This window comes from Argiope bruennichi, chromosome 11, assembly GCF_947563725.1.
Source record: "Argiope bruennichi chromosome 11, qqArgBrue1.1, whole genome shotgun sequence".
NCBI classification, from domain to species: domain Eukaryota; kingdom Metazoa; phylum Arthropoda; class Arachnida; order Araneae; family Araneidae; genus Argiope; species Argiope bruennichi.
The window spans coordinates 31,224,971-31,250,489 of NC_079161.1; the positions used below are offsets into that span (position 1 = coordinate 31,224,971).

A 25,519-nucleotide genomic window follows, 5' to 3' on the forward strand; every position below is an offset into this window, starting at 1 on the left:
TGATATGTAGACAATGATAAACCAGTATTCAACCATACAGCCTTTTGTTTAACCCTTTCTAAGGCCATGGGAAGTATGCTTTCCACCAAATTTATCAATCTTTGTATGAAATTATGTAGGTTGGCATAAATTCTGACACATTTTTTTTAGAAATACAGAAACTAAGATGCTTCAGTTCTTTATCTCACACAAAATGATGTGTCTTGGTTTGTCACTTAATTATTAATTAACCAAATTAATTAATTAATTAATCAATCTTAAATTTGTCTAATAAGCTAAATGAATCCCTTTTTTTATTCTAATTTCAAGCCTAAAAATATTTTAACATAATGTGACTAGAAAAAAATGGCCCTTTAAAGGGTTAACTTCTGAATTGTGTTCATATACGTATGGACAAATAGACAGACGGACAGACTTCCTTTTGATGGATTTCGTCCACATTTTGATAGAATTCTGAAAATTTCGTGTTCAGATTACATATGAAATTTTATTGATTTAGCACAATGCGTTTTTGAATCATCGTATTCAAAACAGAGAGACAGACAGAGTTGATTCCAAAATTTTATTTTTCGAATTCTCGGAAATCGAACGTAGAGATTCGACACGATCTCGAGGAAAAATTTTGAAGGATTACAATACCTTCTTTTTGTATACTACGTATACGAGAGCATAACTAACGGAAGTGATTTCTTTAAAACTTTCTCGCTTACTCTTTAATAAGGTTCTATTGCACAGCAAACGCTACATAAAACTGTGGACTTTCGGCAAGGCTGTGAACACCGTGAATGCTCTGAGTTTTATTTTCAGAGTCGGCATTTGAGAGTTGTATGCTTTGTAGTGTAAGGAAAATTGGTATGTATGTACCGCATGCAATTGACAATCAATAGTTACAAACGAGCCTATTAGCGTGTGATGGCGATTTCTTTTTTTAGTAGTGTTTTGTTAGAATTCAATTATTACGAAAGTATCAAAAAATCGAATATGTATTTCAGACCCCTCTTCCCCCCCCCCCTTTTTTTTTATCCATTTAAAACAAAATTTGACAAAGAGCTACATTTGTGGCCGAAAGATCATATATGAAATTTCATATATTTAAGTTATTGCGTTTTTGAGTTTGCACATTTTCATGCATAGTTCAGTTGGTATTTTTTAATTTCTTCATTTCCGCCTTCCACTCACCAACCCCCGTCCCCCCCCCCAAAAAAAAACAAATGGCGTGTTGTTCTTTATCATTTTTTTTTCCTAAACATTTTTCAATTTTTCAGGTAACTTGAATATAAAAGAAAACATTTGTATTTCATTTATACAAAGCTTGATGAAGCTGATATCACAATATCTATTTTAGAATAAAATCTTTACTAACTAAATGAATAATCTTGTGTTTTCAATCAAATGACCTAATAGTCAAAGGCTGGAAGGATTTTCCACAAAAAATTCATTTATATAGTTCTAAAATAACCGACACTGATTAATTGGCGAAATTTTTGTTAGAATAGAAATATGCAGATATTAATATCAACCCTGAACTGTTAAAGTTCTCATTAGCAACTGTTTCCGACGTAACAAGTTTTCCAATGCCATTTTTTTTATCCATTTATTTCCTTTAGTTTGTGTACATAATTAGAATTCGGTTTAGTGGTTGATATAGAATTATTCATAAAAGTGGTGAAAAGTATAAAAATGAAGATGATTCAATAAATTTAGTTTTTATTGAGATATCGGAATCAAAACGTGTTGTATTTGAATACCAGATTTGACTAAGAATAATAAACTCACTGCCACTATTCTGAATATAAGCTTGGTTTCACGATTTAAAGATCCAAAACAAACTCACAATTCATGAATATGTTTTTAAAAATTACAGAAAACTCGAAAGTCTAGTCCGAAAGATATTATGATAATGCTTTAAGCTTCATTTTTCTTACTTCATATTATTTTTAAAATAAAGATATTTTTAAATATATGACAACGATAACAACAAGCGGGAGTGATCTCCGAAAAAATTTTGCATGCCAAAGAAAACTTTACATGCCATTGGCGTACAATCGTTACGAAATATCAACTTTTGGCTTTGATTTAGCAATTTTACTGAATTTATCGTGTTATCCTTGGCGAGTTATTTGGCGATTCATCCTTGGCATGCATTAATAGAATCCAAAAATCGAATTTGCGATTTAGACATTTTTTTCTCAGCTAATTGAAACAAAAATGTGACATAAAACTACACTTGTAGTCACAACATTACATACCAAATTTCATTTATTTAAGCACTGTATTTTTAAATCGTCACTTTTACTGCTTTCTGAAAATACAATCCAATAGACAATTATCCCGCTGTTGGATTTAGCTCAAAGTTTGGCAGGTATCTACAGTATAGATGTTAAGTACATCTAGCGAATTTTATTTATTTAGATTTCTTCATTTTGTAATTATCTTGTTAATTCGAACAGCAGGACAGACGGACTTCCTTTGAATATATTTCAAATTTGACAGAAATCTGCAAATTTGGTGTAAAGATAATGAACCAAATTTCAGTCGTTTAGCTCAAATCGTTTTTTAGTTATCTTTGTTACAGGCAGATAGACATTGTCCAAAAAAGTGTTTTTCGAACTCACAAAGGTCTAAAACATGAAACATGTAAAAGAACATGTAAACGCAATAATTTAAAAACGCAGTGCTTAAATATATGAAATTTTTGATATGTGATTTTATGTGCAGTTTTGTGTCAAATTTATTTTTCCAATCAGTTGAGAAAAATGTGTCTAAAACAAAAATTCGATTTTTGAATACTATTAACTCGTGCGAGGAATTATTCGACATATAACTTGCCCAGGATGATGATATAGATTCAGTAAAACATGCTTAATTTAGGCGAAAAATTAATATTTCGTATGTATTGTACGCCATTGCCATGTAAGATGTTATCTGGTGTGAGAATTTTGTTAGAGAGTATGCGAGAAAGTGTTGGGAGACCACTTCTACTAGTTTTTCTTTCGTACAAAGAAAGTTTTCAAAATAGAATGTTTACGATTATAGATCTTTCTCGAAATGAATTTTGTATACTAGAAAATAATAACAAATAGAAATCCTTTGCAGCTGGAATACGATGAATCATCAGTCTGTAATAAATGTACACAATCATCACTCTACCACTCAGGGGCTTTTATGTAATAACATCGGAATCAAAACTAAGTTTTCAAGCTGGATAAGTTCTTAATAAAGCGATCTTAATTTATTTGAACAGCTTTAGAAAATGCCATTTCCAAAAAAGAAAAATATTTGGACGAAATAGTGACTAAAAAATGGGTTAAACAAACATTTATTGCGTTTACTCGTATCGTAAAGCCAATTGCAACCCAGGATACAATATAGTTGCACAATATCCGAGTTTCTCTGACACATGATACACCAGAACGCACGCAAATTATTATTCACATTATATAGTTAGAAAAATCCCAAATTGTTAAGAATAATATTCGATTGAAATCCTAAAATGGTATTTATTAACTATCGTTTTTTTTTTTTTTGTGTGTGTGTGTGTGTTATGAAAGAGCGATAAGCGATATTTTACTATTGTATCATAAGTACGCTATTGTTAACCAAATCCAAAATATACATTTTAATGTCAAATTTTTCACAAAATATAATAAGGAAATTCAAATGCGGCATATTGTTGCAAAATTAATTATTATATCCCAAGAAATTTGTTGCTCAAAAAGTCAAATTCGTTAAATTTTCTGTAGAAAATAACATTTAAATATATTTTAAAATAGCGAGTTTGAAATCAACGTAATGAATGCTAATTTTCTTTTTGATTGTCTAACTGAGTCCAACTATAACATTGTTTCATGATAATTAATTTTCTAGAATGGAAACTGTAATAATTCAGTTATCTTCATAATTATATTAAATCTATTATTTTCGTAAAATCTTTATATTAATATTTTCATTTTGAGTAGTCTTTTTTTTTTCATTAGAATTTCAAATTAAAATAATTTTTATAATGCAAGTGAAATCACAAAATTGTATCCAATATCAGTATTCTATGGTATAAATTTCTCATTCTTTCTTTGCAGAAAATGGTAAGAAAATTTTTATATTTAAAACGAATCGACTCTTCTAATATTTCAAAATTAAGCAATACTAACAGATTTAATAAGTAATATTAAAATAACAATACAGTAATACAAAAACTATAAAACTAAGATAATACAAATAGATTCAGGTCTATAAAACCAACATCACTTCCAGGATTTCAAAAAGTAATGTCAACACAATAGTTTTCTCATATTACAATGCACATTGTAATGTTTTTTTTTTAAGAAAATTATTTTTTCCCTTTGTTTTCGCAAATTTACATATTATAGTTCTTATACAAATAATTATATAACTGAATTAAAGCTTTACGGAAAAGTTATTTAAAAATGATATGGCAAAAAATTAACTATCATTTTAAATATAATATTACAAAAAATATTAAAAAGATAAGATTATAAGAATTTAAATTGATAAAAAATATTTTGAAATCTCTTATCAAATATAAATTCCAGTGTAATAGATCAGTATCATACAATCAGATGATGATTTTATTTACTGTTATGAAGCTTCAAATATATGTATAACATAAAAAATGAATAAAGAAATTTCAATCATACAATAGCCTTAATGCGTAAGAGATATGGTTATATTTAATTTTAATTAAATCGTTTAGACATAATTTCATGTCCGTGATTCCGTTCAATTCTTTGTTATTAAAATTTTATAATTTTACCTATCATATGTTCTGTTCATAGTGCACATAAATCTTTCAAATCTAGATCGGGCATATGACTTATGGCGCTATTAAAAACGCAGATGCGAGACTCATTTATTTTTCTAATTTTGGCGGTATTGCAATGTCACTTTTTTTATTTGTCTTGTAAACTACACGACATTTAGCAAAATCCTTTTTTTTTTAACCTTTAAACAATGGGGGGAAATCACGCACTAAATTTTAAACGAAACGAGGTTGTGTTTCAGGGCAACCACATAACCTATTTTGAATAAAGTAATTACCGTATATTAGAATAAAGTAGTTACAGAAATAAAGATATATTTAAATATATAATAAAACAGATATATATGTATGTATGTATTTTTAATTCCAAATTTCGGGAAAAATTAGATTTGTAGTATTAAATTCGATTATTATTAGATTCGTAGCATTAAAAAGACAATTTTTAAAATTTTAAAACAGTGTGAAATTTTTTTGTACAATAATATTTTTGAATATTATTGTATCGCAAAAAGGGCCAAAATTCAATTTAATTTCTAATTCTAAATTTAAATTTCAAAAAATCGCTTCAAAGTGCACATTCTCATTCTCCAAAGTATTTGCATACTAAATTTAGCAGCTGTAAGTCAAACAGTCTAATCTGTAGAGTACCAACATACACATAGCGAGAGAGAGAGATTCATCTTTATTATTAGTAGAGATTACTATGTATATTATTTTAGTTCAAATAACTCGTTTAATATTTAAAAATATTTTTTATTAATACTTTAGAAAGCTAGTTCAGGCACAAGAAATAAAAAAAGAAAAGTGTAATAAAGTCGAAATTTTAAACTTTATAATTATTTTATACTTGAATACAAATTTAATCAGAAATAAATTCTACTAATATATCAATTAAATATTATTTCGCTTGAAACAATGTTAAATTATTTGCCGTAATTCTGAAAACATTTCTTATGATTTCTTAAATTAGATGTACTAATACAAAATGTGTCAATTAAAATTCCCTTAATAGAGGCTTATAACTTCATGAAATTACAGCAGTGTAAGTCGCTTGAAAAAAGAAAAAATGTTTAAAATTGCAACCAATGCACAAATTAAATTAATATTCACATGTTAAATTTGGATCCTACATTTTTTTAATAATTCATTGCGGCACATTAATTTCTCGAAATCAAGCAAAACGCGACTTTCATCAGGTGTTATACTTGTCAAATGATTATGACATCAGGGCAAATAATTCCATTATCGTTGCGATATTTTTTTTTTGTTCAGTTATAAAATGGATCCCAAATATCAGTTGAAAATTTAAAACTCGGTCTAGTTTTTTGCCCCTCTTTAATTGTCTTCTTTATATTCAACCAAAATTACTTTGCCTTTCTAATAAAAAATGTTTTGTAAGAAACGCTTCATAAAATTCAAGAAATTTCCTTATTTTTAGATAACACACAGAACTACAAACAGCATATAAATAACGATAAAGTCACTTGCATTTGAACTATAGTTGAATCTGCATAGAAAACAAATATGGCTGACTTTAGAAGAACTAATCTCTCTAAACAGCAATCATAATTCTAACCACATAGATCTCTTTCTTTGTGATTATAACCAAATTTTAAAACGAAGATATGAAAGATAAAAAGAGAAGCCAAACGATTTTTTTAAAAACTTATATACAACCATTGCCAAACTTAAAAAGTAAAACGAAAACCAATAAGAGTAAATAAAACCGATATTATTATTACTAAATAGTTTTAATTTAAATTACCTAAATATTTTATAACGCATTTTTGTCTTACTTTATCAAATACTTGTTAACAACAACTATTAATTTTATGGTCCCTTAGTATAAATTATTCGTCTTACTTAAACTCAGAAGATTCTTTAGACACAATATTTTCCAGAAAAAAATTGCACAGCATTTAGTTTTCAACTTCCGTTTTATTACGTTTAAAAAAATTGGATTTGAATTCATTGCTCGAAACAAGTTATTTGTTGTTTAAATAAAGAATTAGGAAATCTTATTGCCTCAAAAACGAATTTCAAATCCGATTATGTTCTTAAGTGACGTCATTTAAAGATTCCGTAGAATGATTATATACTTTAACAGCTTTATTATGGTTGCTCAACTCGTTTCTGTTTGGTTGCCAAGAAATTTTTTTTATTAAATATAAAAGAAATAGAGATAAATTTTCGTCCGAAATTCGCTTCTGTCAATTTTAAGATTATAGAAATTGGTTCGTGGATATTCGGACTTAAATTTTTAAATTAAAATATAATTTGTTCAATAATAGTTGAAGATACTAAAAGGTTAAATAAAAATAAATAGAATAAAAATATTTAGTTATTAAATTAAAAATATCTATTTATAAGATATTCGAATATTAATTATAATTCCTCCCCATTTAGCAATTTTTATTTTCATATATTCAAAATACTAACAAAGTTAATATTTTGATTTTATTCTTTCCCTGTTTCATTCTCATGTTAAAATGAATTTAGAATCTTCATTAGATTAAATGTATAATTTAAGTAAAACCAGTGTCTAATATGTGCATATTATAAATTAAAATTGCTTTCATTTTGTATAAATGAATTTTTATAATATTTAATGGCATTTTCTAAATGAAGTTCTGTTTTTTTTATTTGAATTTTTTAAAGTAAAACTTTTGAGTATATCATTGTTAAACTTGAATAATTTGATTTTTAATTGTTTTCTGTTATCATATTGTATATAACTTAATTATTGGCCTTAAAAAGGGCTGCGTTGTATGTTTTTTATATATAAAACCTAGAACTTTTAAATAAGAACATTTAAACAAGACTTCGATGTAGGTGAACAAATTTTCTAAATATTTTTGTGCTATGATTGAAAACAGTCTGTATTCTACTTAAAGAGATAACAATACCTTACGTCACTTTTTTTATGATTTCTTTGCAGATTAAAAGCGTACTAATGATGGCAGCAGATAAAAATAAAAAATGAAAAAGTTTCACATATCCATTATCAAATCCCCCCCCCCTTTTTTTTTGTTGAAAAGAGTTTCACTTTTCCTTTCATTGAATGATAAGGGGTAGCTTGGTAGCTTCGATTTACAAAAAATAAAAAATTCTGAAATATCGCTTGTGGTTATTACTTTAAGTTAAGACTAAGTATGCATATTTTATTTTTTTCTTCATATTATTCACTTTTCATGTGACTCATTAAATTCTTTTTAATTCAAGATTTATTCCCATTTTTTTTAGTACTTTATGTCGTCAAATTCAGAAAAAATGTGTTCAACGTTTCGAAGTTTCTTAATTTCTTTATTTTTATTTTATTTAGCTTCGAGGTTTAAAAAAAAAAAAGGGCGATATAATATTTTCATATAATTTTTTTTTTCTTAAATTCTTTGCATTCAGATTAGTGCCCAAAATTGAGGAAATTTTTCAGAAGAAAACTTTCCATGTTTGAGAATTTGTACACCCGCATTACTTTCATTTCGTACCCCGAGATTATTCATAAATGGAAAAAAATAATTTAACTAATAATATATTGAATTGAGATCTATATGAATGAAATTTATTCCAACTCGAAATTCAGAAAGAATATAAAATTTCCCTTAATAATCTTTTTTTATTCTGTTAAAATTTTTATAGTTTATAAAAAATTTATCGATTCGTGAAAACAAGTATATTTTTATTCACTCGTATATGAAAAAAAAATTCTGTAACCATTAAAAAAACCAATTGCGAGATTTTTACAAATCTGAAATTTCACTTCTATGAGTCCGAAAAACACATTTTTGAAGTATGTCATGTCCGTTTGAAAACGATAACGGAAAAACAATTAAGCTAGAAAGAAGAAATTTGGTATGCAATCTTAACATCAAATTTATAGATTCAAGTCAAAATTGTAATAAAATTCATCGATGGGATTTTTTTTTTTTTTTTTTTTTTGCTTATATAAATAGAACACGTTAACACTAAAACAGAAGACAGGAACTCTCATTTATGACTGCCGCCACCTTTGAATATTTGTTGCCTCCTACCCCCGTCATCTTATTCCAGCCCCGCTTTACATTCAGGGGATGCAGAGAAGGATAGAAGGAAAATAGACTATAAAACAAAGGTTCTGATTGTCTAAGTATATGAGAAATTCGATAGGAGATCATCTCGTTTGATTTCTTCTGCAGCCTTTCGATTCTCCCAACTTTTACAAATTTTTCTGTTTGTATTGGATTGTTTTCGAAGTGATGGATTGTGAACATTCTGTTTCTCTGACCTAATATATCATTAATAATAGGCCGTTTTCACCGTAAATGTCTTTAAAATATTTTCTAGATGGTCCATGAAAGTTTTGAGCTATTTAATTACAAAAAGGTTACCCTTGTTTGCCTCAACACCTAAATTAAACTGAAGGAAAATCTCTGTTAGAGAACGGTGGCAGAAACTAAAATTTTGTCGCAAGGGCCACCATCTACTGCTGTACAACTTCTGCCGTAGAAGATGTACGTCCTGTCATTGGGGTGAAAGAAACTCAATCACTTATCATTATTATAGCCTATATACTCCATGGGAGCAAGAATCAACCACCCTTCTGACAGCTTCTCATCTTATATTTAAGGTGCCCTTGAGTGGAATGCTAAGCATATTAATAGCAGTCACATTATACACTGATAATATTGCCCCCATTTTCTATTCATATTAATGATTGAAGAAAGTTAAAATTTTATAACACCATATTGCCTTTCTAGATGTTCATGTTCAGAAGAAAAACTACTTCACATTAGCGTAATCAAATTATTCTTTTATTTAGTATTTTGAGATTATCTTCTTAAAGAATATATAATATATAATTTTAGGACTTTACCAGAAAAGAAACAAATATTTTCGTGAGACATAAAATCCCTAAAAATTTTTTTAAAAGTTTTTCAGTTTAACAAGTTTGGTCGATAATTCATCTTGATATAGTTTCATTATAGCCTGTGATAATTCATTCTGATAATATGGGGAAATTTCTTTTCATCTGAAAATCAATTTTAGTTTAGATCTATTTGTATGTATAGCAAAGGAATGAAATATCAGAAGTATTTAGTATCTGTTTTAATCTCTGATCTAAATTTTACTTTGAGTTTCTAAAAATTTTGACCATAAATATTTTTCTGATACATTAGTAAGCACATAAAATTAAAAAGTCAGCAAATGATTTAAATTAAACTAAATATATAATAAATTTTTGAAAAAGGCAATAAATCTTTGGCGTAAGTCCATTCAAATACGAAGGATTCTGATATATAAAAACACACACTATTATATTAATTAAGTAGTAGATATGAGTTTAAAATTAATAATAAGCACAAAATTTAAATTCTAATAATAATGAAGAAAATATATAATTATTTCTCACAGGAACGAAATTTTTCTTAGAAATATGAAAAATGAATTCTAGATTCTGATTCTAAGAGGAAATTGGCGAAGTACACAATAAAGTAATGGTAACACCACAATTTGCCATTCACTTTCAATTTTCAATTATTCTTAAAAATTAGTCGTTTTTTTTTAAGAATTCGAATACAAAAAATTTGAAATTATCACGTAAAATGGACTTCCTACTTAAGAAAAAAAAAGATACTTAAAAGACAAATAATATCTAAAGCAAATCAAAGTTTAATAGACAAAAAACTAAAACTTACCTTAATAATACTTTAATACTAAAGGAAATCTTCAGTGCAATTAAAAAGTTTAAAATACAAATGACAAAACTCAAATCTTATCAACAGTTAGTTATGTATGAAATCCTGTTTATTTCGGATGCTTGCCTTAAAATAAATTTTTATTTTTTAAAAAAATCGATATTGTTGCTTTTGTTTATTTTATTTTTTTCAAGGCTGACTTTATAATGAGTTAGAAGAATTCTACGTACATGAGGCAAAGGTCAAGATCCAAGGTCATGGGCATCATATACATCAGGTACGTATATCTTATTACGTTAAGAAATTATTAAGATTCCATATGCGAATTTCCTCTACGACATCATGAAAATTACTTAAAATATGTAAGCGACTTTTAAATGAATATTTTGGCTTCTTATTTTTATTAAGGATGCCTATTTGAAGAAGACTTCTAATGTACAGAAAACGTAAACAGACTCATTTGAATTATAAAGAAAAACTGCAAACATTATAAGCTTGAATTATAAACAAAAAAAGCTTAAGATTTAATAACTAAAGAGTTTTTAAACAACGATTTGCATAGGTAATAATAAAAATAAATAATTACTAATTATATATTTTAATAATAAAAAATAAATTAAATCAAAATTTCACAAAACATGGAATGAAAATAAAAGGAAATTCAGACCTGTAATGCAAAACATCGTAGCATGGTTATGTTTTAGATCTCATTCGTTTACTCTTATTTAATTTTTAAAATTTACTATTAATTGTACAATAGCGCATACATCATCAAAGCATTTAACACTATCACAATATGTATGACGACTATAAATCTAAGTAAAAGAATGTAAAGTGCTGTAAAATATATTAAAAAAATATCTTTAAGAATTTATTTAAAAAAGCATTACTAGGATTTAAAATTGATATTACTGAAAAGCTAAGTTTTTGAGCTTTAAAGTGGCACAAAAATATGTATGTACAGTAATATGCGTAGTCGATTTAGAGGGAAAAGTTTAAATTCTGATTAATTAAAAATCCATTAAACGCTTCCTAAAAAAAATTTATTGGTCATCTACTATCCTAGAAGTAAACTACGTTTCAAATTTGATAAAGCTAAGTCCAAAAATCTGACCTGTAGAACTTGTAAAGTCTTTCTGCATCATGTATGCCGTATGAATCATCATAAAATATTCAAAAAGTATTTGGCTAGTTGATACTCAACAAGTATCAAATATTATACAACATACATTAAAAATATACAAGTATCAAACAAGGAGTCAGAAACGAGTGTTATTATCTCTCAACATGAGCTATAAAATAAGCGAAAGAAATAAAACGATTTATTTACAAGAAGAAAGTTCATGATAACGAATTCCATTCATCAGAATATTCCTCTTGCGCGGGAAATGGTTGCCATTGGTAACGCTTTGTATTATTCTATTATTGTTCACCATTATTCTCTGTATAATTCGTGCTGTATTATTCTAAACTGTTCAATGCAGCTTATAAATATTATCAGGTTACAAAGTTGCATTTTCTCAAAAATAAAGATTTGAATATTTTAAAGAATATTAATTTAATTTAGATATGCTGTCAAGTCTTGGCTGACAGATAAAGAGACGGATTTCAAAATTCTTTATCACAACTGGAAAATATGAAATTACAAAATTTGTCACAGAGATATTTGTACAAAAATTATTCAATAAAGTATTGTAAGTAATTTAGAAAAATTAATTCCAACAGCTTTTGTATGATTTTTCAAAATTAATTTTTATATACATTTCAAATTTTTTTAACTCTATTGATTTTTGATCATTGTAGAAATAATGTATATTTTCCAAACGATTTTGCAGGCTATGTTATTGTTTAACATTTTACTTAGATGTGAAACTATTTGGATTTATTTGGAAATATTGCATACAAATAATGATATATTGTGTTAAAAGAACTTTTTAAATGTTTAAAAACTGAAATTTTCTTAGATTCATTTTTTTTTTAAATTAACAATTCTGTGAAAACTGGAAATAAGCTCTAAATTTGATCATCGCTAAAATGAAATAAAGCTGAATTCTATAATTTATTGTTTGAAATGTTAGACGGAAAAAAAATTGAACCATTAAGAATTAATAAAGAAAAATAAAAATTTATTAAATATATATTACTAATTGCCTTTGGCAACCAGCTTGTTCTCACGGAATACATGCTTTCTTTACAGTTAAACTAAATGTGATTTATTTAAAATTGCACTTTCTTATTTAATGAGATTGAAAAATAATGAATTTTATAGAAATGCTATAAATTACTAAGTATGCAAATCAACAGTTTGGAAATCAAGCGAATTCTACAAAATAAAAGTGAAAGTGAACATTTTACTTCAGAATTAAAATTTTAAAAGAAAAACAATTTTTTAATCGCTTAATTTTAATATTAGTAAAGTATTAATTAAATATTAATAAAGCAATTGGTGGAATAATGTTTGAATTTCATCTTAAAATAAAAGCATTATTTTAGATTGTATATCAAAGTAGTTTTTAATTTTTAAAAAAATTGGAATATAAAATCACACGAAAACTAAAATTATATAATCAAAATGCCATTTTTTTTAATGTTTTAAGTTGGTGTAAAAATAATTTTTATGTGTTAATATTTATAAAGATATTGTTGAAATATACTTAAAAAATGCTTAATTTTCGATTAACATATCTTAATTAACTTCAAGACGTTGAAAAGTTGACAGTGATATTCTTATTTTGACGAACGCTTCTGATATATTTATATCTATGGATTTGATAAAGGACATGCAATAAGCATTAATCTTTATATATAAATATCTACACATAGCATCTGAAAATATCATTTTTCATAAATAATAAATATAAGCAAAAAAAAATCTGCAAAAATAAAGCAAAGAATACTGAATTTTATGAAGAATACTTACAAATAAATTTACCCGTTATGGTTAAAGATGAATTTTTAGACGTTTATTATACTTACGCCGAACTACTTATGGATTTTTCTGTCGGTTGCTTACGCCTTTAACCACTTTTTTTTTCATGACAAGAATAGTTGGAAATGACGCACTAGAGGATAATTTATCAAGGATGTTCACGCGAGTCTTGTGACAAGTTTCATATATATAGTAGACCATCAGCAAAGAGGATATCAATGTTTTGAAAATTCAAGGGCAAACGAGGTGCAAAAAAGCAAATTTGAAGTTTATTGAAAAACGCATCATCGCTGTATTTATACTGGCTCCTTAATTCTGTAAAAATGAACCGTTCGTCTAAAAGTTTTAGACACTTGATGAGGATGACACTGATGCATCTTGACTTGTTGGTGCAAGATGAAGGGAGGACGAACTCACCTACGTAGAAACAGACCAAAAGTAAACACAATATTTTTTATTGGTGCTTCAGTGTTTTTAGTAGAAGGAGGGTGAAAGTATCCGAAAGGCATTTCAAATTTATTTTTAAGTCACACAGTAAATGTGCTATTAATGCTTGTTTTGACTAAAAATGAAATATGGCAAAAATACTGTAGTAAAGTTGAAAGACCAAGGATATTACCTTCAGGCAGCAATTCTCAATCCTTTACCATCTAGGTTTTAGTTTTTTAAACTGTACTACTCTTTCAAAGATTTTATCTGAATTTCACCCTTTACTAATAAATTTCGACATCAACATAGTTTCGTGTACATGTATATACCCACAACTGACAGCGCACTTCCAAATATTTGTCTGCCCAAGCTGTGTCTTTTAATAACGATCATAATTCGTATAAATTATTACTAATTGATGCGGCCCAGATGAATCATCTAGTTGGCTGTGTCTTTTAATAACAATCGCAATTCGTATAAATTACTGCTAATTGATGCGGCCCAGATGAATCATCTAATCGGTTGTGTCTTTTAATAAGGATTACAAATCGCATGAATTATTACTAATTGATGCGCCCAGATGAATCATCTAGTCGGCTGTGTCGTTTAATAAGGATCACGAATCGCATAAATTATTACTAATCGATGCGCCCAGATGAATCATCTAGTCGGCTGTGTCTTTTAATAAGGATCACAAAATCGTACAAATTATTACTAATTGATGCGGCCCAGATGAATCATCTAGTCGGTTGTGTCTTTTAATAACGATCAGAATTCGTATAAATTACTACTAATTCATGCGGCCCAGATGTATCATCTAGTCGACTGTGTCTTTTAATAACGATTGCAATTCGTATAAATTACTACTAATTGATGAAATAAAAAATCTTTAAACTGTACGTGCACTACTGCTATCGTAATTATTTGTTACGGCTTCTTAATAACTACAATCGCAATTTCTTTTTGCATCCATTATGTTTGGGTCCTGATTAGTTGAAAAGAAAAATCATAAATTCTTCAAAGCATCGAACTCTAGCCGATGGTTTGTAATACTATGATGACTTCCATACAAACCGAACTTTGACCGATAGTTTGTAATACGATTATGATTTTCATACAAACCGAATTCAAGCCGATGGTTTATAATACGACGACGACTTCCATACAAACCGAATTCTAACCGATGGTTTGTAATACGATGATGGTTTCCATACAAACCGAACTCTAACCGATGGTTTGTAATACGATGACGACTTCCATACAAATCGAATTCTAACCGATGGTTTGTAATACGATGATGGTTTCCATACAAACCGAACTCTAACCGATGGTTTGTAATACGATGACGACTTCCATACAAATCGAATTCTAACCGACAGTATGTAATATGATGATGAACTTCCATACAAATCTTCTACATAAAAAATGCAATGAGCTTTGAAGAAGTATTATTATAGAGATTAATTGGGTAGAAGAGATTAATGATAAATATGCCGGCGTCCTGGCATAGTGGTAGCACGTCTTCCCCATGACCTGGGCGTCCTGTGTTTGAGTCGCGGTTCGGGCATTGTTGTTCTTCGTCTGTTCTATCTGTGAGATGTGTGAATGTGCCCCCTTGTAAAAAGGGGTTGTGCAAGCGAATGTGATTCGTGAGTAGCTAAGACGTACTCTTGGGCCTAGTTGGCGCTACTAAAACAAGAGATGCTCCATTGGCCTAAAATTGCTGACTTCGTCAGCGAGATTGTCCATGGTAAGTGCCATTATAAACAACAATGATAAATATTCGATGTGGTGAATATTTTAACTTTATCTTTAAAATCATAATTTAATTTTGAAAAATTCACTTCCTTATATACACGGAAGAATTTCAGATATTCCGAAATTTTTACGAATTATAAGCATCACATTAATATGTATATAATATAAATTATTCTTCGTTTCAGAATCGCGAGACTAGAACGTTTCAACGATTGTACTTCGGCAAAGAGTGACACGCAGAAAGAAAAGCTGTTATCATACCTCTTAATCTTGCAATAATCTGACTCCCGCCTTTTATGATTTTTTCCCCTTCAAACAAAATTGAACTTGTGTTTTATGGTTATATTCTTTCCATTCCCTTTTAAATAAAAATTATTTATAATAAGTATACTCATTAACCTTTACTAAATTATTAGTAATTTTAACAACTAACTTTTTGAAAATTATATTTTTTAATAGTGTACATGAGAAACACGTGTGATGTTGGTATACGTGGATCGTCTGCTGGAGGGCTGAGGTTTCTTTTTTTTAAGGGCTTTTTTTCACTTTCTCGTATACGAAGTATAGAATTCGTCCAAAAATTTGAACTCGAGATTTTGACGCAACATGAGGTTTTAGACCTCACTGAATTCGAAAAAACAGACATTTTCTGCCTGTCTGTGACAAATATATCTCAAAAACGCTTTGAGCTAGACAGCTGAAAATTGGTATGCGGTCTTCAGATCAAGTTTGTAGATTTCTATCAATTTTTAGGCTAAATCAGTTCAGAAAAAGTCTGTCCGGCTATCAGAATAAAATTTAACACGATAACTACAAAACGAAAAGAGTTTGATAGACAAAATTAGACAAATGGATTTAACATGTATAGTGTTGGCATTTCTTAAATGTTGAGCCAAATTCAAAAACGGTTTGAACGTCTGTCGGTCTATACTTTCAAAAACATGTAAAAGCAATAACTCAAAAAGGCAATGACTGAAATATATCAAATTTGGCATGTGATTTTGAGGATACAAGTGTGTAAAATTGTTGTTCCAATCGATAGGAAAAAATTTGTCTAAAACACAAATTCCATTTGCGCCTGGGTATAATCGCCAAAAAAACTCGCCAAGGATCGGACGATAGATTCTGTAAAAATATACTAAACGCAGGCCAAACGTTAGTATTTCATAGCAAGAGGTTCTATGAGATAAAACACCTTTATTACAAAGCATGCTAGAAAATTTAGGGAGATCATTCAGGCTGGTTAATCAATTTTGTTTTGACGAATATATATATATGCAAAAATATTAAAATCAAGTTAATAGGAAAATCAAATAAACCAAATAAAAAAGAATCCGGCCTGAAGACTTTTTCAAGGGTCACCCTCAGGCACAGATTCAAAGAAAGGGATTTTTTTCTGTGAAGGAAATCCAGACAAAGGTCTAATAATGATTCCTCGTGATCTGAAAATCCCCTAAAATTAGGCCCAAGAGATATACCATTTTAACAGAAAGGAAAATACAAAACAACAAATTAGAAGAAAATAACCACTACAAAGTAAAAATACAATAACAAAAATAACAATATAAACAAAAATATCATAAAAGAGCTCAAAGGAAAAACGAAAAGGCAAGGACTTACCATCAGCAGTCAAGGAAATTTTAAGCTATCGATTGTGATTCCCGCTTTTTAAAAACACTAACGGTAAATTAGGTAAAAAATTGTAGGCTCCCAGCGTCATCTATTGAGTGATCTAATATGCAAGGAAAGATCTATTTTTATTTAAGCCAAAGGATTAATCCCAAACCATACCTTGTTTAATTAAAAAATTGACATTACAGTAATTTCTAGGAAATTCATTTTTAATTAAATTTTTAATAATAATAATAATAATTATATATATATATATATATATATATATATATATATATATATATATATATATATATATATATATATATATATATATATATATATTCATGGGGCTAAAGACGCAACGCGATCATGTATTTTGAGTCATAGGGACGAGAAAATGAAAAGAGAAATAAAAGAAAGAGTAATAAATTAGAAAATAATCTGTTAATACCGATCACCATGCTACGAATATTAAGTTTATAATTCAAATATTTTTACACACCGTGTTTGATTACATGATGCATTGGACTGCTCTTTTGAAGCAACATGACAGAAAACAGTGCAGCGAAGTTTAAGGTCATTTATTTATCAATGCAATCTAAAGTTGAAAGATTTAAACTTATAAAACGTGACTAGTTGAGATAATTTATACTGCAAGCTAAAAAAAGGTGAAGTTGAAGGTCAACTACTTCACATTTTTATCATAAATTAAAAAAACACAAACAAAACATTCTGACATGTGAAATGAATACATTCAGTATTCATGTGCCAGAAATAGAATGAGAAAGTTTAATTAAAACACTATAACATTTGAATATTTTAAATTTCTTCTTTTATTTTTACAAGAGAGCCTTGGTGGTCAAATGGTGAGGCGTCAGCCTTGGAGGAAGAGAACTCCATGTTTGAAAGACGATTCCATTAAACATCCATTGCGAGACCTGGTACACTTATTGCATCGTATGTGAGACCTGGTGCATGTTAAATCTGACCCATGGACTTACGTCCTTCTGTTGGTATAGTGCAGAAGTCTAAAGAGGGCCCCAGCTCTGATATGGTCCTCGTCATCTGACTAGGGTTTAAAATTACGAGATACGCCCAAAAATAGTTTCAGACTTGCTTGCAAACGAATTGTGAATATAAGTAAAATTATAGTGTTACAAGAAAATTTTTTTTAATAGTTTTGAGATATAGTCTTTAATATGGCCCATTGGCAAATTTTTAAACTGTTAGAGATACGCATGTACTTCCTATTGCTAAAATACTCTGAATTGAGTAAAGAATCATATTTTATTTTTTGAGTCAATAAATAAGCTGCTGATTCTCTGACAGTAGGCTAAATTCTAATACAGACCCCCTATCAAATTAGTCATCTTTAGTAAAATATTCTTGACTCACTAACATTTTAACCCTTTAAAGGGCCATTTTTTTCTAGTCATATTATGTTAAAATATTTTTAGGCTTGAAATTAGAATAAGAAAAGGGATTCATTTAGCTCATTAGATAAATTTAATTTGATTAATCAATTAATTTGGTTAATTAATAATTAAGTAACAAATCAAGACACACCATTTTGTGTGAGATAAAGAACTGAAGCATCTAAGTTTCTGTCTTTCTAAAAATATTTGTCAGAACTTATGCCAACCTACATAAATTCATACAAAGATTGATAAATTCGGTGGGAAGCATACTTCCCACGGCCCTAGAAAGGGTTAAATAAAAAATATTTCCCTTATTCATTAAAATAAATCTGAGAATGTATTTCAGGTTTCGATTTTTTTAGACACTTAATAGTCAATTTTAATTTAAATAAGTCTAATCTTAATGAAATTTCAGGTATTGCGCATAAAAGCATTTCCAGAAAATTAACTTTTAAATGGAATTACAAAATAATAATCAGTTTAGTGGCAAATATATTTTCAAAAATTGTGCTAAAAAATTAATTTAAAAAATGGAAAGCTGAAAACAGTTTGAAATGTTCAAAATTTAGAATTTTGAAATATTTTTAAAGCAATGCAGTTAGTTTAAAATGGTTCTTAAAAAAATATTTAACATTTATAGTCTAGTAAAAATATAAAATTGTACATTCATATTTTAGTACACATTTTCAAAAAATTTCATAACTATAAATTCCAAAAATGTCAAATAAACTCTACTATTCCCCTAAGCTAACTTTGGTTGGCGTGATTTACTACATTTGTACCGTGTGTAACCCTTTAACCATTGTGTTTGTGAAATTTACATGCTTCGAATTATCTTTTATCCAAATATTATAACTGTTAAACCATTCAGAGAAGCTATAATTCAACACAAAAATAGATAAATACTTCATGCTTTAATTTAAATATGATTTAATTAATAGGACAGTGCATTCCAAAAATGTAATGCATCATCTATTTAGATCACAGAGAAAACAAATTGATTAAGAGTTTAGAATTAAGCCGAGATTAATCTAGTATGGGCTCGGTAAATATAATAATCTAAATCTTTTAATAGACATTTAGCAGACGATTCCTTTTCAGACATTTTATAACTGCTACCATTTTTATTTTGTTAAAATATTATTAAAAAAGTAAAAGAAAACGATTTTTTCTTTGATAAACATAATAATTATTGTTAATATTATTTCGTTTATTTTTTGTATAATAGCTGATGATCAATTGTAAACCTTCTGGAATCTGGCAATGCTTGTAAGATACGTGGAAAGAATAAACAAGCCGATGGAATTTTAATTGCTTGGAGTATTATTTTAGTTTTAAGAATTGAAAATGCTCTGCAAGCTATAGTTTGAAGTTTAAGAAAACTGGTAGTTTTCTAGAAAGCTCGTAGTTTTGAATAGCAAGGATAATTTGGGAAACCCCGACGCTAATCTTGATCATTTCATCAGAGAGTTTGATTCATGTAGTTTAAAGTGTATGTGAAGCACGTCCAGATTAATAGAAGATTGTCGGTGGCATCTAACTCTAACCCACAATCCTGTGTTCTCGGATCCGAGATTTGGTTTTCACTAAGACTAACTCACCTTAATGTAGAATTTATTCTTTAAGGTTAACTCGAGAACATGACATTCAAGGCCGATATACTATTTAAGTACCAGCAAACCGTATTTGGATACTGTTAATTATTATTTGAAAAAAATTGGCATTCTTTTATCAAATATGAGAAAACATTATTACTCAGGAAACTAAAACAAAATATGCAGAATAGTCATAAAGTCTTTCTGATTACATAATAAATAAATAAATTATATTAAAAAAAGACATTGAATATCATACCGTAAAAGTGTTACTTTGGAAAAGATATATTCTTAATTTTTTTTAGTCAAACAGATAGCGAACTAATACAGAAAAAGCGATTTTGCATTCGATTACTGCCAAAATGGAGCCATTATTGGCGTTATTATAGCAATAAGTCAAAATAACCATAAGCCACATTAAATTAGTTTTTTTAAAAGAATTTTTTATAATTGATGAAAAAAACTTTGACTATTCTGTATATTTGAATTAATCTCAACATTATAATAGAAAAAAGAACTTTCACTTTGTTTTTCTATATTTTAGTAAATTTTAATCCGAATCCAATGTCAATAGATTACTTGAAATTTCTATATTTGCAAATAAAAAGTAAAAGCATTAAGCTCATTAATTTTGCTACCGTGACTTTAATCCCTAATCTATGGTGCCAGAGTACGGCTCGTGCATTCAGTTATCATAATTTTAAATTTATAAATCCAAAATTAAATCATTTATAAACAATAATTCCAAGCAAAATTACGGGTAAATTCAAGTGCTCTATGGATTCATAGTTAAATCAATACCTTTCTAGAACAGAAAATTTCTTCTAATTTGATAATAGAAAAAATAACACTGGTAAGAGCTTAATTTTGAACACCAAATGTTGTCTATGGTTAGTTTTTTTTAGATAAATTTCAATCGCACTTTTAAATCAGCAGGCGTAGTTTCCCCAAAACTTTCTCGCATACTCTTTAATGAAGACGTTATACCAGAGAAAGTCTTGCATAGCACTGGCGCACAATAGTTACAAAATATTAACCTTTATTGGGAATGTAGCATTTTTATTGAATCTATCGTGTCAATTTTGGCGACTTATTTGGCGATTAAACCTGGCATGCAGTGAATAACATCCGAAAATCGAATTGGTGTTTTAGACACGTTTTTATAAAACCGACTGAAACCACAATTTGACAAAAGACTGCACTTGCAGTTGCAAATACAAAATTTAATATATTTAACTCATTTCGTTTTGGAGTTATCGCATTTATATGTTTCTGGGAGTACAAAGCGACAGACGATCAACCCCTCATAGGATTTGGATCAATATTTAATTGGTGTCTGCATTATAGATGTTAAATCTGTATACCGAATCATCTATCTAGCTCTCTTCGTTTCATAGTCATTTTGTTAAATTACATTTGAACAGATGGACAGACAGATATTCTCTGAACGGATTTGGCTCAAAAGTTTACAGAAGAGTCTACAAATTTTGTGTAAAGAGTGCATATAAAATTTCATCTTTCTTTGAGTTATTATTGTCACAGACAGACAGGGGGACATTTCCCAAAAATGTGTTTTTCAAATTTATGGAGATCTAAAGCGTGGAGATTCGTCAAATCTTGGGTCCGAATTTTTTGGCGATTGTTATACATTCTCTATACTAGGTATACGAGAAAATAAAAATGGTAGCATCTTAACTCGTTTCCATGTGCGCATGCGCTGGATGACGTTGATAATTCTCCGAGCATGCGCTGGATGATAATTTCCCAAGCATGCGCAAAGCAAGAAGTTTGAGTTCTTCTGAATACTTTGATTATTTGTTTTTAGGGACTTGCAGACTAGTTGAAAATGGTGAGGGAGTTCTTTGTCATGAAATAAGTAATTAAGAAAAAACAGAATTGATTTTTTCCCTCAATAGAACTCAAGGTACAAATTGCGTAAGACTTTTGGTTTTCGTGATATAATAAAGAAAATATAAAACTGAAATTTATTATACTTAAATACTTTTATTGCTAACTTCCTTAAAATTTGAAATGGATAGAAAAAGGCCATCGTCTTCCAAATCATCGAAAAAGCAACATTCTTCCAAACAAAATGCTGAAGAAACGACGAGAAAAACAAGGAGCATGTCTGGAAAAAATTATAAAAGATTAATTTACAACGAAGATAGTTCTTCAGACGAAATGGTGAACGCAGATTGGTCACGATTCGAAAACGATCATTGTCCTTCCACTAGCAAGGCTGGAAATTCCAATGAAAAAAATCAAGACGATTCTTCTGACGAGAGCTTGGAAGATATTAGTTTTTCAGATTCTGATTCAACAGCTAGTGAGAAAAGATTTAAGAAAGAAACCAATTCTGCAACATTTCCAAGCAGTTCGGATCTTGCCGACTCTAGAAGTTCTTCGCCATTTCTTTTTTGGGGTAAGAATGCCATCAAGCCAAATGAACCATTAAAGTGTTCTGAACGTGACCTTGTGCATGATGATATGGAAGATGTGGATGGTGCAACTGCACCAAGTACTTCAAAGGATATAGACAAAGAAATCAGAAGTAAAGACTGGGAAAAGTGGAGGATTAAAGCAGCTCAACAAAAGCTAGTGGAGAGAATAAAAAAGTTGAAAAGATCCAAAAGAAACGCTGTTAAAAAGCCTCGAGATGAAGATTCGAATGAAAATCTCCTGGATGCGAAGTCACCACCTGTGACTGCTGAACATGAAGGAATTCCAAAAAGAAAGTGACTCAAGTGCAGCACTTAAAGAAAATAGAACACGGACATCTATGTGAGAGTTTTCAACCGGAATTTCAGTCATGAAAATGAAGGACAAACAATTGTTGGTGAGTAACAAACAATTTTCAGCGTATGTAACCTGAATGAACTGTAAGGATTACTGTTAACTGTAACCTAAAAATTTAAAGCTGGTAAAATTTATGAAGTAATATAACACCATTTTTAATGTAATGTTTGACTCTTTTTACAACTTGTATATGATTTGACTGAAATTTTAGAAACATGATTCTTGTTGAAAAGATGTTTTAAATGTTTGACGAATCTCAACCTTGTTTTATCAAAAATGTAATAAACTCTTTTATTTATATGCATCTTTATTCATTTTATAAAGATTATATCAATTTAAAAAATTTCTATTTATGTCTTTACTTTAGTAACAATATCTTTTGAAATGTCGCATATCTTTCTTGTTATACACATTTACTAGGTTTTAAGAGCACTTTTGGGTTAAAGTGAAGATTAGTGTGCCCCTCCCCGAGTTTGTCGCCAATATGGCAACCCAACGGTACGCTCTTCTGGCAACCCTAATGCTGTTTTGTTTACTACTTTTTTCAATGGTTGAGTTGTACATGAACAACTATTTTAAGAAAAATGTTATATTAAAAATAATAAATATCGATTAAAGGTGTTAATTTTGTTCTTTATTATAATTAAGTTTTTTACAACTAAGGAGACACTGCAATTTTTTTTTATGTGAATACGAACAGAAAATATTTATTCTTTTGCAATTTTTAATTGTCAGTATGCGCTTTAAAAAATCGTCTGAATTCTTACTTTACGAAATATTTTGTATTCTTACTTTAAAAGTCAGTTGCAATGGAATTCTTCGCAGTTCTCATTATTCGTTTGGTGTTGCAACGGCTGGTTTCCTTGATAATTTGTTATGTCGGCAGTTGTGCAAGAATGGATGTCGGGTAAATGGGATGGAAGACAGTATTTCGCACCTGCAGAATGGATGAAGGGCGAGTGGAATATATATTTTTTTACGAATTGGTGAAAAGAAATGATGATTGCTTTGATGATGATGAAAGAAAGATTGCTTTTAAGTGTGTATTCAATAAAGTAAGGGCATTAATTCTTTAAAATTCCCTCTAAAATCCGTTCCTATAACGTCCTCCGTTCTTTCTTTTCTATTGATTATGTACTATTCCTGTTATCCACACAGATCTTACATTCAATGTGCTAGCGAAGCTACTAGGTTCCCGCTGCCGCTGTAGGATGAAACCATAGGATGTTTTTTTTTAAGTTAAAAAATTCTGCCCGGTGCCTTCTACAGATGCCGAAGGCATCGCATGCTCTAATTTTTGCTCTGCACGCAACAGAATGGCGCAGCCGGTGTGAAAAAAACAATACTTATCAGTAAAATATCAATTATATTGTGGAAAGTGGTAACCGTAAATGTTCCGCAGAAGTGTTTGTTTACTTAGCCCGCCATTTTCATTGGCGACTTGGCATCCTTGGCGCAGAAAGGGGCACACTAAACTTCAACTTTACCGTACTTTTGTATTCATGGAATGCAACTTTTATATTCCAAATTTCGACGACTTTCTTTGAATTTTCCAATTCGTCTTTAAAAAGTAAAAACCTTGCATATTGAGGATCATTTGATATACTTTTGACAAATTTGAAATTAGAAAATAATTTGTTTGTGAACTGAAGAAATTATATTTTAGAGTAAAATACGAAAGTTTAAATGAACTGTAATTAGTCGATATATATGCAGGATATTTTAATAAACATTTCGGAGACTGCAGCAATCTTATCAGAATGCTGAGTCTTGGACCACTAATCTCAAACCCTTTTTATCTAATAAATACTATAGAAAATGAAAAGTTTATTAAAATATCTTGCATATATATCGACTAATAAAATTGATTGCAGACAACAATGCTTTTATCCTGAGTTCATTAACGCTGCTAATTTCTTGCAACTGATTATTTACTGCACCGTTTAAGAATTTTGTCTTCTGTTACTATTAACAATGTAAATAAAATTCTTCAACTTTAAACTTAATTAAATTCTACTGAATATGACCCTGGTATATTTAAAATTGATGTGTTTGATTTTGTCTTAAAGTACCATAAACCAAATTCTAATGTAAAACAATGATGTTTATAATGAAATTTGACTTCATGATGCTCTTTTTAACATGCTCTTATTAACTCATATTCTTGTTTGTCTGTCAGGTACCAATTTTGCAGTCGATTAAAAACTAAATTCCTGAGTATTAATTTAAAATTTAACTGAGCTATAGACTTGACACTTTAAATATAACTCAAAACCCGGATGACAATGCACAATTAACTCTTTCTTGTCTAAGCGTTACAAATTTCGTCATTAGGTGTTGCTCATCTCGAAGTTTAAAATCTATTTCAAAATTTCACACACACAAGGCTAGAAAGTAGAAAATAAATTATTTTAATAAGGGCTAAGAGAAATTATACCTTTTAGTCCGTTTTAAAGAAAGCTGTATTTTGAAAATTTCCTTTATTTAAGTAATTATTATAAAATGGTGAATAGAAATACTTGTTGGGTCTC

General features: G+C 28.8%; 2 protein-coding genes across 3 annotated transcripts in view; one reads left to right on the plus strand and one right to left on the minus strand.

Annotated features, from left to right (window-relative positions):
- Positions 1-13,728, minus strand: part of LOC129957226 (putative sodium-dependent multivitamin transporter) — a 57,856-nt gene extending 44,128 nt beyond the window's left edge. The window contains exon 1 of one of the 2 annotated variants that reach the window (XM_056069461.1): positions 13,426-13,728. The gene's annotated coding sequence lies outside the window, so the exon portion shown is untranslated. Of the gene's footprint in view, positions 1-13,369 lie in introns of both variants that reach the window. The other variant, XM_056069458.1, reaches the window with a different exon arrangement.
- An 8,495-nt stretch (positions 13,729-22,223) lies between these two features.
- Positions 22,224-22,931, plus strand: LOC129956507 (protein starmaker-like). The gene has a single exon (XM_056068427.1). The coding sequence runs from the start codon at positions 22,224-22,226 to the stop codon at positions 22,929-22,931; it is 708 nt and encodes a 235-aa protein (XP_055924402.1).
- The last annotated feature ends 2,588 nt before the right edge of the window (positions 22,932-25,519 follow it).